This window comes from Ochotona curzoniae, unplaced genomic scaffold (assembly GCF_017591425.1).
Source record: "Ochotona curzoniae isolate NIBS_2020 unplaced genomic scaffold, NIBS_Ocur_1.0 contig_4501, whole genome shotgun sequence".
NCBI lineage: Eukaryota > Metazoa > Chordata > Mammalia > Lagomorpha > Ochotonidae > Ochotona > Ochotona curzoniae.
The window spans coordinates 9,893,502-9,909,343 of record NW_024466307.1 but is presented as its reverse complement, the minus strand read 5'-3'; the positions used below and the strand labels follow the sequence as shown (position 1 = coordinate 9,909,343).

Sequence of the window (15,842 nt, the reverse complement as noted above, 5' to 3'; positions counted from 1 at the left end):
CACCATCCCTCTGTGTTGTTAGGTGGAATCTGCATTGAGTGTTTTCCTTCAGCAAATTGTTTTTCCTGGGAATCTAAGGGAGAAGTCAGTAGATCCTGTAGTTCCCTAAATTTTACTATATCGTCTCTTCCTTGAAAATGCACCGCTTTTGTAAATCACTCTCCTGAAAAATGCTTGACTGAGAAAGGAGTTTTCCTGTTTTGTTTTTGGAAAGTGTGTGCAATTATTAATTTGTATGACACCTGAGTTAGGTTACAGTTGATGTATCTTTGATCACAGAGGTGCATTTTCGTATAAACACCTGCACTTCTCTTTCTTGGAATCTTGACTTACAAGAATGGGGTCTCATGTATTATGATGGCGGGTCTTCTAATAGGCAGCCTCGTCTTTTGAAGGTCAATGGTGCCCTGAAACTGAGATGTAGTAACTTTGCCGCAAAGACTTAGAATGGTATGCTACTGTTACTGAATCTTTTCAGGACACAGGTTTTACTCTTGTGCTCAGGTTCTTGCAGAAGGTTCTTCCAGAGGGACAAAAGTCAAATTGATGTTATGTGCTTAATGCACATGTCTCCCTTCCATACTTGGAATGTCCCACTACCTAGATATCTGCTTGTCATATCCATCATCTTGAATTTCAGGGAAGAGGTTCCTTATCCATATTTTGGTGCCCAAGATTTTGTCAATCGTGGATGCTCACAGAGGGAATACTAATTGTGGCACTCACCTAAGTTGGGGTTACATGTACTGTTGAAATCAAGAATATATCATGTGTGAGGACCAGGAGATCATGGTGGCTGTTCAGGATCAATTTATATGTTATTTGGATTAAATGCATTAGCCTTTCATAACAAGTAGGTGAAAAGTAGAGAGAAATCCTTAGCCTTGCCTCTGAAAACTGAGGATATATAAAATGGGTGTTGTGTTATTATGGTACACATAGGCAGCCATGAGATGGTTATAAATTCAACAATAGCTTGTCTTCCATGCAGCATAATGTCTTCAAACACTCATTCTGATTTTCTAAGCTTACCCTCTCCATCATGCACATGTTAAAGTATGCCTCACACTCAGCTGTACCACAAGATTGTTATTTTAAGAAGAAAGACAGTGATGTCTCCCTAAACTTGGGCAACTGGATAATTATCCCGGTCAAAGAGTTACATTTATGTGACAAAATGTGTTTTGGCAGAGAAATGGTAATACTTTGAGTTATTGCAGTATTTTATTCTTCAGAGGAGACTTTTCATTGATAATTTATTATATGGGTTAAATTATTCATCAGGGAAGTTTTATAAGCTTAAAAGAGAAGATTTCTATATATCTTTGAGTAGACTTTGAAGGGTCAAACCAAACATAGGAAACGATGAAATAATTGGCTCTGTCCAATGATAAGATGTTATGATTTTATACTGCTTTGAGTGTGTGTCTAGCTTCAATGAGAAAGTATATTTCTCAATGGATAAGAGTGAAATAATAATGAACTTATGTGCTTTCACTGAATGAATTACATGAGAAAACTGTTGTGATACTGTAAACATGGGGAAGCTCCCATCCACAATAATAACTGTTTAGAATTATTTTCTTTAACAGGAGCTCATCATTTGCATAATATGATATGGATCACTGACGATGTTTCATTATCAAAATTGCTATTACTTGAGAGCTTATATCTTTTTTGTGATACTCCTTCTTATAAAGATTTTATTGTTGTCACTTATTCTAGCTTTAATGAACTATAAAGCATTTTATTCCTTGGTTGAATTAAGCAATTTTTAATAAGACATTTGGCAAGGATAACATTAATTTAAACAAGACTTCTTTCAACAAGTCTGCAGGGCGTAGTCAAACCTGACACCTTGGATGACACATTAAAAATGCATCAGTGAAAACCTGTAAATGCTTTCATTTAAGTAACAGTGGAGAAACAGATTAACACGTTTTTGAAGATCTCACGCAGCCAGTAAGAATAATGGGAAAAAGTCATTATTTAACAATTATCAAGTCCTTGCTAGTGAAACCTCACATCCTGTTCAAGAACAGGTGACTTTTTTCAGCTATAATAAGCGAACACTTTACTGGTCGACCAAGAATGAGCAAAAGAACTTTGGTGTCTCAGGTCTAATAATAAACTTTCATGTTTTTGATGGGGAAAATTAAACTTAATTTTAAAATTGTCATTTTGCTATTCCCTGTGTACCCAAATCCCTGTTCTTTGGAAGCACTGTAAAGTCATTGTCATAATTAACACTCCTGAGATTCCAGAATTCAAGAACAAACCACAAAAAGCAATTCTAGGATGTGTATGTTTTGACTCCAGGAAACAAACTACTGAAATTTCTAGTAGGCTATTTACAACATGGATATAATCATAGTGCCAGTTAATATTTGATTATTCTACAAAATACATCAAACTATAGTTAAATTTCATAGTGAGATGATATGTTCTTGTTGTTGTCAGAATATTTAACCAGGGGCAGAAATATCATGCATTTTTATGTGCTATCATTCATAACTTCAGAGATCTACTGTAACAATGACATTGCTTTTATTTGCCCATGTTGAGTATTTTAAATGGCACAGGTGCTTCTGAGAGCACATCTGGGTGAGTTGGCACAAAGGACAAAATGTCATCTCGCACCCAGGGCAGATTCCTCAAAGTCTGTGTCCTTGGCTATGATGCTTACTGGTTGATTGCTACTCCGCCTTCACCTGGCTGCCATGTGTCAGAAGTGACCCAAGACCCTCCCTGGGCTGATCCAGGGGGACTCCAGCATAACACACCCATGGACAGGTTCTAAGATTGCGGCATTTTAACTCTAAACAAATAAGTAAGGTAGACATTAGTTAGAAAGGTAGACAGATGCTTGGTTAGGTAGACGTTAAGTGGAGTATGAGAACATTATTTTTTTATTCTTGCATTAGTATACCCCCAAATGTCTGCAGTTGAAACAATTTTTAATTTTGTGAAATTTTGCTTCCAAGGGCCTGGTTGATGTAACTGTGGATAGGCCTGCTTGACGTTCATGAATCAACTTCACTGGTAGGATGGGATCTCCAGGAACCACAGGTTTAATGAACAGTGAATATAGTCTGTCCAGGAAGCTTAATGTAAATGATTTACTTACATACTTCATCACTTTTTACTCCCATCATTGCCCAAGATAGCACTGACCAAAAGAAATCCTAGTCTTACAAATAGATGCTGTGTAATGAGAATGGCTACCTCACTTAAATTAGATCTAAAACTGATGCACTGGGTTGGTGTTAACCACTTTAGTAAATGAGAGACTTCAGAAATAATTCAACAGGTTATTATTGTGAATAACTTTCATCATTTTCCTTTATCACTTGGACGCCTCTAGCTTGTGTTTTGTTTCCTTTTGTTGTAACGTCTTAATTTTATCACATAGCCTTGTTCTTCATGAAGATTGAAGTGGAACTAAATATTTACGATTGCTCTAGAATTCATTAATGGATCATGCTGGGTTTCTTTCCCTGCATAATGAAATCAACATGTGTCATTAGAATGCCAGGTGTTTTGTTATCTTGTTCTTGTTATTACAAACTCCAGTGATTGGAAGGTCTTAGCTGACCTGTTGTTTATTTCATACCCAGACAGAGCAATAAGTGGCACAACGGCCCACAAGAAAATTAAATTGTTTCATTTAAAATAAAGACCTGTATTTATGCGAGAATGTAAGTTATAAAGTGAAATTGTTGTTGATTAACAGAAGTAATTTAATATGGCATGAAAAGTACACCCTAGGGAATTCAGTGGACTCAGTGTAGCTAATGTCTTTGTTGCTCACATGTAGAATAGAGATGCGTAAGTCCTAAATCTCCATCATTAAAACTCCCACCCCACTCCCAAAAGTCATCAATCTCTTTTTAAATACCAGACACACAACGAGATCAGTATTGTCTGCCTTTTTCTGAGGAAAGTGGGAAAGAATGACGTTGGTAGAGTTACAGTATTAATCTCCTTAGACCAGAAGAAACCTTAATGAATTAATGCTTTGATTGTTCAGTGATGACCTCGTTTGCGCAACAGTATGTTGAGTGTAGAGCCAAGAGCCTTCACCTCCATTAAACTTGCCTTTTCATATTTACATCAGGATAAATTTCACAGCTATATAATTTGTGTCATTGACTCAAATCGTATAGAGAGAAACTATGTAAGATTTGGTAGTAAGATTTTATATGTTATTTTAACATTTTTAGCCATGTTGCTAAGTATACTGATCAATTAAAATAATTGCAAATCAAGGTGAAGAGAATTAAGCATTGAAACAGTATTTTTGTGCTTGTTCCTTGGGATGGAAAAATAACATAGCATCCAAAAAAAAAAAAAACTGCAATTACTTGATATAAGGTTTTTGCCCCAGTGTCTGAAGACAAGTGTCTTTTTCTAGAGAATTTTTTCATCAGCTTGGAAATTGAAGCGGTAGTGTGCAAAATATAGGGGATGAAAAACGTAAGTGGAAATATAGATCGGTTGTTATTCTACAGTGATGGTAAAACAGTGCCTTAAGTGTGCTTTGTCACTTGACGATCTCTTGGCATGAGGCATCTATGTGGCTGAAATTAATCCTAACCAAGAACTTGGGGAAATGTTACTGGTTTTTATTAAAGAGTAGATTTCCCCAAGGGGGATAAATGACAGCACAGGTAGAATTGCATAAAGTTAGATTGCTCAAAATGCTAAACATCCTAAAGTATTTTGGTCTATTATTCTTTTCTAATATGATTTTTTTATGCCATGTTTGGAAAGAAAATACATCCCAGCCAAATTTCAATCCAACTGGCTGCTAACTGTCTATGGAGCATTAGGCATCTCCCAGGTGCTGGGGCACAACCATCTCAGGTGTTAAGACAAAATACATAGCACAGTTGACACTGTTGCATCATAGCTTCCTCTTTATATAAGCGTCAAAGATTCATGCCTTCCCATAAGGGTGATCAGTTTCCCATGTTATCATAAGTGACACCCAGAGACAAAATGCAAACATTTAAAGTTCTAAGGAAGTATGTCATTTAAAAGGTCTGTTTAAAAATGGGTGTTCTACCCCTTGGTTCCAGTGGAAGACAGGGCTGGAAACAGAACTGACCCAGCAATTGCAACCACCAGCTGATTGGGGTGATGGACTGTACCAGACCCTGTACTTGCAAGTACACACAAGAATCTGGTCTGGGATCACCTCAGATAAAGTTTCTTTTGGGATCTCCCCAATCAAACTGCCAGACTCAGAACCCTAATCATGAAGAGAAGTGCAGATTCCATGGTCTGCCATTGACTGCAAGTGCCAGAGCCGAGCCTCTTCAGAGGCTCAGACAGAGCAGTGGAGAGTATAACCAGCTGCACATGGAGGATATGGCAGTCTATCGGAACCTGCAGAGGACACCTGGCACCACAACAGAGGACAGAACAAATCAATCAACTACCCCAGCCATATGTTGGCAGTGTAAAAGTGAGTAAATGGAGACTCTAAGGTGGACTATGTCAATCAGTGGATTCTGCAGTGACCTCATCGTGCTTGAAATGGCAAGATTGGCAGCAATTCATAACTGTTGAACTGTTGAAATCACTTGAGCAAGACCCTTGGAGCATGCCCCACATCGGGGACCTGGGATGGGTGGGAGACTGGGTGGAGCTTCTCCCTTTATCTCCCCCTTTACCCGAGACACAGAAAAAAATGTGGAAATAACAGTCTTACCCACTTTCCTGTAGCCCTTGAACCTTTGTGCCCTAATTAACCATGTAAAGATTGTCAAAAATAAAGAAAAAAATGAAAAAAGGGTGTTTTCCACCTACTGAATTTAAGTTGATTTCACTTTATCAAAATTTTGTAATATTTTAGTGTAGAATATTGTCTCATAGAATTAAGAAATCAATTTGCAGTGAATTAAGCCAACTTTGATCTGATGAAAGTTTTTAATGTAAAAATTCTACCTTTTTACAAAAAATTGGATGGAGGCCTGTGATTAACCCACTTATTTCTAAAAGGGATAGATAAATCTTAAGTTATGTTTAAGTAGTTCTGTTTTCTGTAATGAAACATCAGATGCTGAGACATGCTAAGCAATAACTAAAAACAAAGGAAAAAAAGAGGTAAGGATACTTTAAAAAAATAACACAAACAATACTCTCTAAACTTCACTATCCCCATTATCATAGATGAGTAGGAAAAATCTATTCAAGGGAAAAAATTTTTACTTTCTATCTATTCAAAGTATCGTTGGTGTATATAATTTGTTTTTGTTATGCTTTAATTTTATTTGTTTTGTTTGTCCTGATTTAGAATTCTAAGTATTCTCAAAAACATCCCCAAGTTTGGCTAAATATTTGTTTGTTTCTAGGAGCTCTCAGAAAATGAAGTGATTGGATCTTATTTCTCTGTGAAGTCTTTCTTTTGGAGGGTAATGTTTAAATCCTTTATGTTAATATTTCACAAACGTTGGTTCTGGATAGTGGCTTTAAAAGGTGAAGGTGAATCAGGAATTATGCTGTTAAAAACAGGCTCTCAGAGTGACATGCTCATTTATTGCCTTTGTTAACTTTTATGCCTCATCATCCATGTGACCGGCTCTTCCTTCTTCACCTGTCACATTCGTTGATGTGTTTAGCATATTCCTTCGGTCAGTTCTTCCTGGGACCAGGTTTATTCCAAATGCTTAATTCCATTCAAATAATGTGATGGGATTGACGGATGACCCACTAAGGTTTTTTCCTTCATAAAGTAGGATCACTTTCCTTCCATATCTGATAGAGGAAAACAAAATTATTTGTGTTACACCAACTTTACTTGAAATATCTAAGTATGCTATAATTGGTATGATCAACTTTGCTCTGGATTTAAAGAAGAAAAAATGAAAATTTCCCTGAGCATTGGCTTTCAATGCCATTACAATGTGATTCGCTCTTTGCTGACTTAAACATGATAAGCTCTGTCATCCACGTTTTTCTCTGCTCCAACACGGTGCACAGCATGATTCATTTTTAACATGCTTCGTCCTTTAAGAACATCCTTCTTTCTTTGAAAATCCACACGTCACACATGCACATAGCAGTAGATGTTGCAATAAAAATGCTATCGTCTTACAGCTTTGCACTTTTCCTTTCTTGGCTCTCAAACTTCTCGAGAGTGAAAACTACCTTTTGTCCAGAGCGATAAGTACAAGAGGGACTCATTAGTCATTGGGGTACTATAAAGCACCTCTCCTCATCACCCTTCTCTGACACACATTTGTCGTGGCACCACTGAATGCTTCATTCATAAATGTTATCTCTTCACTTCCTTTCCCTCTACTCTCTTAGCCTGTAATTGCGAAAGGAGCAGGAATTCTTACATATCCACGGATTGTTATTGATCTCACAGGATGACTGCTTTTGATTCGTTCCATAATATTCCATGGAAGGTGACTTTTTACAACATTGCTTTTCACTTTTTTCTCAAGACCTACCAATACTGTGATTTTATCAGATACCTTATCTTAGGACCCACCACATTAAGCACCATGTATGGCTAATCGACGTTGAGTCTGAAAACAATGAAACGTCTATGAAACAATTATTTAAAGTCATCATTTCACTAATGACTTGACTTCTCATTAAAGTGTGGTCATCTTAACATCCTTGCTTTTTCCCAGCCTTCCCCATTGAGTGACCATCTAGTCTCTGCAATTAATTAAACCATCTTACAAGTACATTTTACTGTATTAAAGAGAAAATGTCATGTGGGAAGATGCGAAAAGCTAGGCTAGGCCAAGGTAACTCATATAAAGTCGAAGAAAAGGATCATAAAACAGAAAAAAATGGAGTTATGTAGTCCGTCACCTTGTGGTAGGGTCAGGTAAAAGTGTGGTTGAAAAAGGTTTGAAGACCTTTTACTGACTAAAATAAGAACGTGACTGTGCTAAGACACTTGCATTTTGAACAAATCAACTATTATATGACATGAGAAGTTATTAGTTCCATATTTAGGTATGGAAATAAGACAAAAATCTTATAATTTTTTTTAATATCATAAGAGGTTTTCTTTGCAAAAGTTACCTTTGCATGCAAGTCAGTTGTGCAACTGCCCCCAAGGAACTTGACTGTGGCAGCATTTCCAGTGACGAATCTATTTAAGAAAGTCAACCGTGCAATTAATATTTCCTGTGTCAAAACACGTGTAACTTGTAATCATCGGACTCCAAAAAAAGTCTTCATAAATCAAACTCCATATAATTATTTATTTTCCATGCCATTAATAGAAAATTTTAGAATATTTTAGCAAGCCAACAAGATTACAACGTATATGATGACTTTATACTAGTTTCATTTTGAGCAAACAGTAGAAGTTTGTGCTTGGTCAGCCACAAAAGCTGAAACATCATATTTAAATACAAATGACTTCTTGCACCATAAATGATATTAGGGAGTCATAGAAATTTAAAAAATAAAACTCAAAGCGAAAAACCAGGAGCATGTCTCTGAAGATTAAAGGGTCAGTGGAATACCTAAGAAAGGACAGATCGAAACTGTGTTATTAGATGAAGACTGTTGGGCAGAGGCCGGACAAAGCCCCAGGACAGCTTTGGGAAAAGGCAATCCTGCCTCGAGAGAATGACGCCTGCTGAACGGATTTGCTGTAAGGATTTCATCATCCAGGGGCCTTTCACTGGAATCAACTGTGCAGGCAAAGGGAAGGATGGGACATGTCTGTGCCTGGGATTGAGTAAATAATTGCCCCGCACTCTAGCCCTGGCAGCACAATGCAGTCATTCGAGGCGGTCATTATCTCTTCTTTGTCATGTCTGCTGGATCATTTGATTAAATGAAAGCATGTGGCCTCCTGTGCTGACAATGGAGGAGACAGCTCTCCCCACACAGGGCTTATTGTAAACACAGGTCTCATTTGGAAGGAGTGGGTTGTGTACAGGTAATGAAAACCGAGGTGATCAAAGCCAAGGATTATTTGTTCATAACACAGAGGCGACTGCCACCAGTATGTTCCTTTGGTCACTTGTGAAATCCAAATATGTTTTTTCTTGGTTTTGATCTATTTTTAAGTCAGAATCCAAAATAGTAGAAGTCCTATTGCTACTGATCTGGTTTTTAGGGAATAAGTAAAGTTCTTAACTAGAATTGGAATATAGAAGTATTCTCATTATGTGCTTGAGGCTACAATTTCATCAGTTTTAAGCAGACAATAGACTATAATTTATTCTATGACACAGTTAATTCTCATATGTTTTACTGAGTAGCATATGCTAAGATTATTACCGTCTGCCTGCTGTGGCTTCCTTGAAGCTCCTAATTAGCCTTTCTTCATAATCTATAAAATATTGCATCTAAATGGAAGACATAGCATTTTGAAAAATTCTGTACCAGTTTTTCTTCTTTATTGTATCATGAACTTCTTGAGCTATGTCCCCAAAATGAGATCTCATGGGAGAAATCATGGCTTAGGTATCAGCAGCCCCAAGTTCCAATGTCAGCCTTGCCCATCTCTATCCTTTTGACTAGAGACTTGTCCTGTCTGTGCCCTGTTTATCCTTTGCCTGGACAATGATACGCCTGTCATGAGAAGTACAAAAATTGCAGCACCTCTTAACTGTTGGATGCATTTCTGTATTTGTGTTGATCTAACCCCTCTCTCGATTGACCTCATCCTCAACTCCTTGTTGATATTATTAGGGCCGATACCTCTCCTCCCATCACAGTACTGTTGTTTAAAAACTTGTAGCTGCTCTCCAACTCCTTTCATTCATACCATCAGCTCCACCATCTTAATTTCCCTCCAGGATTTCCTGTCCAGCTGTATCGTTGTTCGTTCATCTCTCGCTGCTCCGTTGCTTTTGGTTTTACTAATAAAAGGATTTGGGGAGGGGGTTGCTTTGGTTAGCAAAGACAGAAAAGAAGTCTTGTATGAGGTGAAGCTTTTCTAATATCACATACATCTCTTTAATCATTATGGGAGACCCACAGATTGATGCAAGGTTAACAGGTCATACTTGCTGGCTCTGGTCCATGTAATGCTCATTCTTTCCAAGCATTAGAATTTTGGCCCCAGGGGAAAATAACTCCAAAAAGTTTTGAAGCCATGGAGTTGAAAAAATTACTGTTCCTGATTCCTTTTGCCCTGTTTCTTTTCTCTGACACATCAGTCTACTAACCTAAATGCACCTAAGCAGTTTCTGCCACATGTAACCTCTGAGCTTTATTTCTTGACCACTGCAACATCGTTCTCCTAAGAGAACTATATAGAATTGCATGGGCACTTTATCCTCACTGTGCTAGAAAGAGATTTTCTAAGATGTGTGAGAAGCAAGTATCTGTTTTGTCGAATTCTGGGCTTTGAAGAAGAAATTGTAAATGCTGATTAAAACTTGGGAGGGTTGAGTCGGGCAAAGCTTTTCTGGACAGCTCTGATGGTTCATTTCCATCCAGACACGTGGCAGGCCTGCATCCCGAGTCTTGGGCTTCTGCAGAGCAGAGCTTCCGTGCACACAAGTAAGTGCCACTGCTCGTTTCCTGTACCTTTGTGGGGCTTGCATGAGCTGTCAGCTCTCAGAACCAACACTGCCCTGACATAAACGCTCGGATCCTCTGCATCTGTTCCATACATGTGAGAGGGAATTGTGTTCAAGGTTTTGTTTTGTTTTGCTTTCTTTTCTTTAAAGAAATGATGGAAGTCAACTAATATACTCTTTAGAGTTCCAGCTTACTACTTCTAAAATCTTAGTAAGAACTCATGCTGTTGACTAGCTGATCTCCAACTTTGCAGTTAATGTTGTTACCTGGTAGTTTGCTATTCTTCCTTAATTTGGCACATGGAAGAACTTTTCTTATGCAAATGGTGGTGCCTTTGGTGGGTCTGAGGGTCACGTGGGTACATGTTGAGGTAAACATGAAACTGCACTTTTCAAGAACTGACTCCCAGCCTGGAAGGCCAGATGCAACGTCAACAAAGGGACCACTAAAAGGACCACTTTGAAAGTTCACAACTCCGTGTGTTATTTTTTTTTCTCCTTTTGCAGACTTGAATCTTTGCTTTGAAGCTGAGTTGTATTTTGTTTTTCTTGTCCTTTTCTCTTTCTCCCTTCTGAAATAGCTCTAATATAATCAATAGCTGCTTGAAAACCTAACTTCAATAACTAATACAACTAATACCAACCATACCAGGCTACTCTGTTGAGAAGCATCTTGGATTGATTAGTTACCCCTTGCCCTTTTGGTACTCCATAAGTGATGTTTTGCTGACTGATCATCAACCCTTCAGGAAATATGTGTTATTAACATGCATTCTATGACTTAAAATTACAAAGGAAGAAAGTTAAATGGACCTTGTCTTAGTTGTCCGGAGGGCTTCTAATGCTTTTATGTGCTCCAGATAGCTAGACTGCAGTCTTTTCCTGAATACTGTAGAAGGAATTTACGTGGCAGAAATAATGTGTGCCAGAAGGTGGGAAGTGTTAGTGATTCTGCTAACAGTAGGTGTTGTGACCTAGTGGGAGAGCAGGTCCAGGACGCTGTACACGCATCCTTTCATGGAGGTTTTCTCATGCTGGAACAGGTATATCAGCCATCTGAAGAGCAGATGCAACCAGCATTCAGGATCCATCCTGGAGTCCCTGAGGTGGTTAGACTGGGATGGATTCAAAGAATATGAAATTCTAGCAAGTTCCCAGAAGGGATACTGATCTGTGGGCCACTCATTGAGAAAATACCTCCACAGCAGAAGGAAATCTTTTTAAACAGGCAAACAAATGACTCAGAAAGCATCAGAGTTGGGAGTTTTCAGAGTTTGCTTAAATGTGGAATTTAGTTCAATACCACTCCTACAATAAGTTCCCTAAAAGTAACTACTAACATGGAAGAAGTTCTGACAGTCTCACCAAAAATTTGATTGGTGCTGGTCTAAGTATTGGGTGTAACATCCATCCTCTAAAGAACTCATGAAAAATGGCCTGAAGCTGCAACAAGTTGAGCCGTTGTAATTGTATGTCCTCACACACAAGATAACTCAGGGTGGTTGCATGAATTACCATGGAGGAAAATCTGCACTGTAACCAGTATGCTTGCCTGGAGAAGACCCTGTGGCAGCATCCCGTGTAAATTACCAGGGCCTTTAAACCAACAAGAGAGTATACCCTCAACACCTACTTTTGGAGAAGCTCAGGAATCAAGGCCAGAAATAGTAAGATTCTAGTCCCATGCCCACCATTGGTGAGTCCGGGCACTCCAAGCCTTAGATCCCTCATCAGTCAAGTGTGGTTAAGAGCCCTTGCCTTCCTGCTTCGTAAGGTTTTAGTGGAAACCAAATGATCCTAAAGCTCACTATAAATAGACAGTTTCTAGCATATTGGTCGTTGCTAAGATAATCATCCTTGCTTTGCATGGTATTGCTTTCCCTTCTTTTCCTCCTTTGCGCTTATATCCCATAACAGAAATGTCAGATGGACAATCCGGCCTGATTGTCCAGCGTCTGCTGCTCCAGGCAGTGTCGCCAGCTGTACAAGCAAGGGGATCAGTCACCCAAGCGCTCACAGGCTGAAATGGCTTGCTGCATTTTCTAATCCTAAAACACGTTAACTCTCTGAACCAAAATGAAAACAAAAACCTTGACCACCCCTGATGCAACAGGTTCTAGATAGATGTTAATCTTTGTTCAAATAAAATCCATTCTAGAAAGCCAGTGCTTGTATAGGCAGCAGATGGATTGGATTGTTATTGAAGTGGGCATGGAATCTGATGGCATTGTGGGTACCCCCACAAACCCCTCACTGTTAGGTGGAACGCAGTCACACACTTGAGCTCACAGAGAAGTGTGGAGACCAAGTCCTATGTTGACATTCACAAGCCTGAACTCCCAGCAATGTATTCAAGACTTCCTTTTCACAAGGCACAAGGGCAATATACAATGCTATTTAGAAACAATTCAATTGGAATGTTCAGATATTAAAAATATTACTTTTCAAAGGGTCTAGTTTTCATTTTCCGTGAAAAGTATCCTGGAAGGCATGAGTTTTTGATGATGATGAATAAAATGCCTGTGGAATTGATATGAAATGGAAGAGGGTCAGTAGTTTAACTGAGAGGATGAGAGACCTGAAATAGGCTCTTTATAATGTTAGCTAGAAGGGGTTAGGTAGAAAAGGAGCAACTCATAATTTAGAAGTATGCTACCTCAGGATCGAGGGTTTCTTCATGAAATGCCTATAAGTAGAAGAAACATTTTTGGTAAGGAAAATGGTAATTCTATAGCATTGGTTGGTGTTGAATATGTAATTACTTTCTCTGGCTTGTTCCTATAGTATTTGCTTCAAGACTTAATATGACCATCTCCAGTAGACATACTTTTTTTAGAATTCCTATTTTGCTCACAGTTTTTAATATTGTGATTTAGAATTGAGCATAGTAAAAATCATTAAAGAAAGTTGATCAGATTCCGAAATGAATGGAGTAAATCCAGAAACATACTTGCCAATATAAATCAGATATGTAATTTTAAAAACAATCTAAAATATTTGTGATGCATGTTTCAGACATAAGGAAGACATCTTAGGTTGGCATAATGATCGAGTTTCCTGTTCCGTAACACTTAAATAGTTTTCTTCTGAGCAAAATTCAGCTTTCAAATAACATGGCAAAAAGTTTTTAAAGTACCCAAACAAATTGCAACTATTCTTGCAACTTAAAAAGTCCATTTGTAGCAAGAAAAAGATAGATCTTCAGAAACCATTAATGTTAAAATTAAATATCACAATATAAAACCTTTGGGATTTATAATATTTTTATGTATTTTGACAAAAATGTATTTGACACTCAGAATAACTTGATTTTTTGAAGTATATATGTCTTACAATATTAAAAATTAATATTCTTTGAGCACTCTCTGGAATACAAAAATATATCATGAGATAGTTTTATAGTTTGTTAACAATTTTATAATCAGTACATAATACTCCATAAATCTTTTCTAAAATTTTAACCATTTTGTTAAAGAAAATCTAAAACAACAAGGGAAGGATTAATGAGATATTTGGATTTCAAATACAATAAACTAACTCAGTTTCCCTTGACTAAAGTTTCAGACCCAAAGTTTACGTCTATCAGACCTACACAGAAAATCACACTTGTGGAGAGGAATCGTCAGCATCACCTTGATTGAGGGGCGAGACCTGAAGGCCATGGACTCCAATGGGCTGAGCGATCCTTATGTCAAGTTTCGTCTTGGACATCAAAAGTACAAGAGCAAGGTAGCCCTCTATTATCTTGTGTGTGCATGTCACTGTTTACAGGACACCAGCTGATGAATGGCCAATCTCGGGGGGCTGAAAGCAGTAGACACTTTTTTAAATGCTTAGCACAACTTCTTCTGAATACAGTGGCAGACCAGACTGACAACTACATTACATTTGTTCCTTGATGTGCCTTGGATAAACTTCTTAACTTCCCTGTCTCAGTGTTTTCAGCTGTAACACAAAAAACATGGTAAGACCTATCTCTTAGTGTACCTGTGCAGATGTTTAAAAAGAACAAGAAGCAATCACCTGTAAGGAGCCTAGTGGAAGTCTGCATTTGAGGAGCTTAATGAGTACTGACTGATGTGACAATGACAACAGGTACTAGTATCAGTCCTGAAAATACCTCAAAATCTCCCATCACATGCCCAGAGTCTTCGCACATTATTCTAGTTCACTTGACCCAACCTGAATGGCTGCAGTGCAGTACGCAGGTTTCTAAATTGATGTGGAAGCAAAGGATCAAATTCCTGCTGCTACAACAAGGGACATACTGCAGGACAAGTTATTTTGTCTTTACAGGCCCTAATTTCTCTATCTGTAAAACTCACAACTAAACGAATGTCAGCTAACAAAGTTATGGAGGAGATTTGATGGATATATGTTATTCATGTAAAAACTTAAGATGAGTGCCTCGCCCATTGTGGACACTCAACAGATGGTATTGACAGAAGAGTAGCAGCAGTTATGGTATATAACGATCATTACATTAGTAGTAGTCAGGTATTGCTTAGCATGAATTTAGATGTTGTAGCCCATGATGTAGCAAGGCTATAAAGGATGGATGGATGGATGAATAGATACATACATGACTAGATGATAGAGTGTATTGCTCCTAGGGCTAGAATGAATGATACAGCATGAGATGAAATCAAATGCAAGGAAAAATTAAACAATCAAGAGACCATTGTAAACACAAAGTGTGGGAGATCCTGGGCTACAACACAGCATACTGTTGGACAGTAAACTTTTTTTTTTGTAAGCATAAAGTGTATAAGCTAATGGTAAAAAAAAAAAAGAAAGATTATAGTCAATATCAATACATATGTCAGTAAAGTAGTCCTTTCGCTTCACTGTGTTGCTGTACTTTTATACAACTGGCATTGTACCAGGTTTGCTTACATCAGCACCACCACAAGCACTGGAGTGCTGGCATTGAGCTACAACATAGCACAAAGTCATAGGAATTTCAGTTCCATTGAAATCACATGGGACTGCAGTTGTATTTGCACTGTATCCTTGACCAAAATGTTCTTATGTTATACAGTACATGACTGCATCATATTAAATAAGAATAGTATTATCATTATACTGTTGGTTTAATTAATAAAATTAGTAAAAGCCATGATATTGAGAGCTGTATCCTGGGAGCATCCAATTACATTAGTATAGTGTTAATGCAGCATTCAACCATGACCTCTATGCTGGTATAATTCATGTTTAGAGTTAACTGATCCTGAACATTGCGTACTGAAGATCATGTTTCATTTGATGGGACTTCCTTCACCTTGGTGTCGATGTCCTGGATTTTGATGAACAACCTGCCGAGAT

General features: G+C 37.9%; 1 protein-coding gene across 8 annotated transcripts in view; it reads left to right on the top strand.

Moving 5' to 3' along the window:
- Positions 1–15,842, top strand: part of MCTP1 (multiple C2 and transmembrane domain containing 1) — a 406,611-nt gene that overhangs the window by 200,088 nt on the left and 190,681 nt on the right. For 5 of the 8 annotated variants that reach the window (XM_040986053.1, XM_040986052.1, XM_040986057.1 and 2 more), the window contains one exon: positions 14,076–14,246. In XM_040986053.1, the coding sequence (XP_040841987.1) occupies positions 14,076–14,246 (171 nt within the window). Of the gene's footprint in view, positions 1–6,359; positions 6,420–10,434; positions 10,504–14,075; positions 14,247–15,842 lie in introns of all 8 variants that reach the window. The other 3 variants (XM_040986050.1, XM_040986054.1, XM_040986051.1) reach the window with 3 other exon arrangements.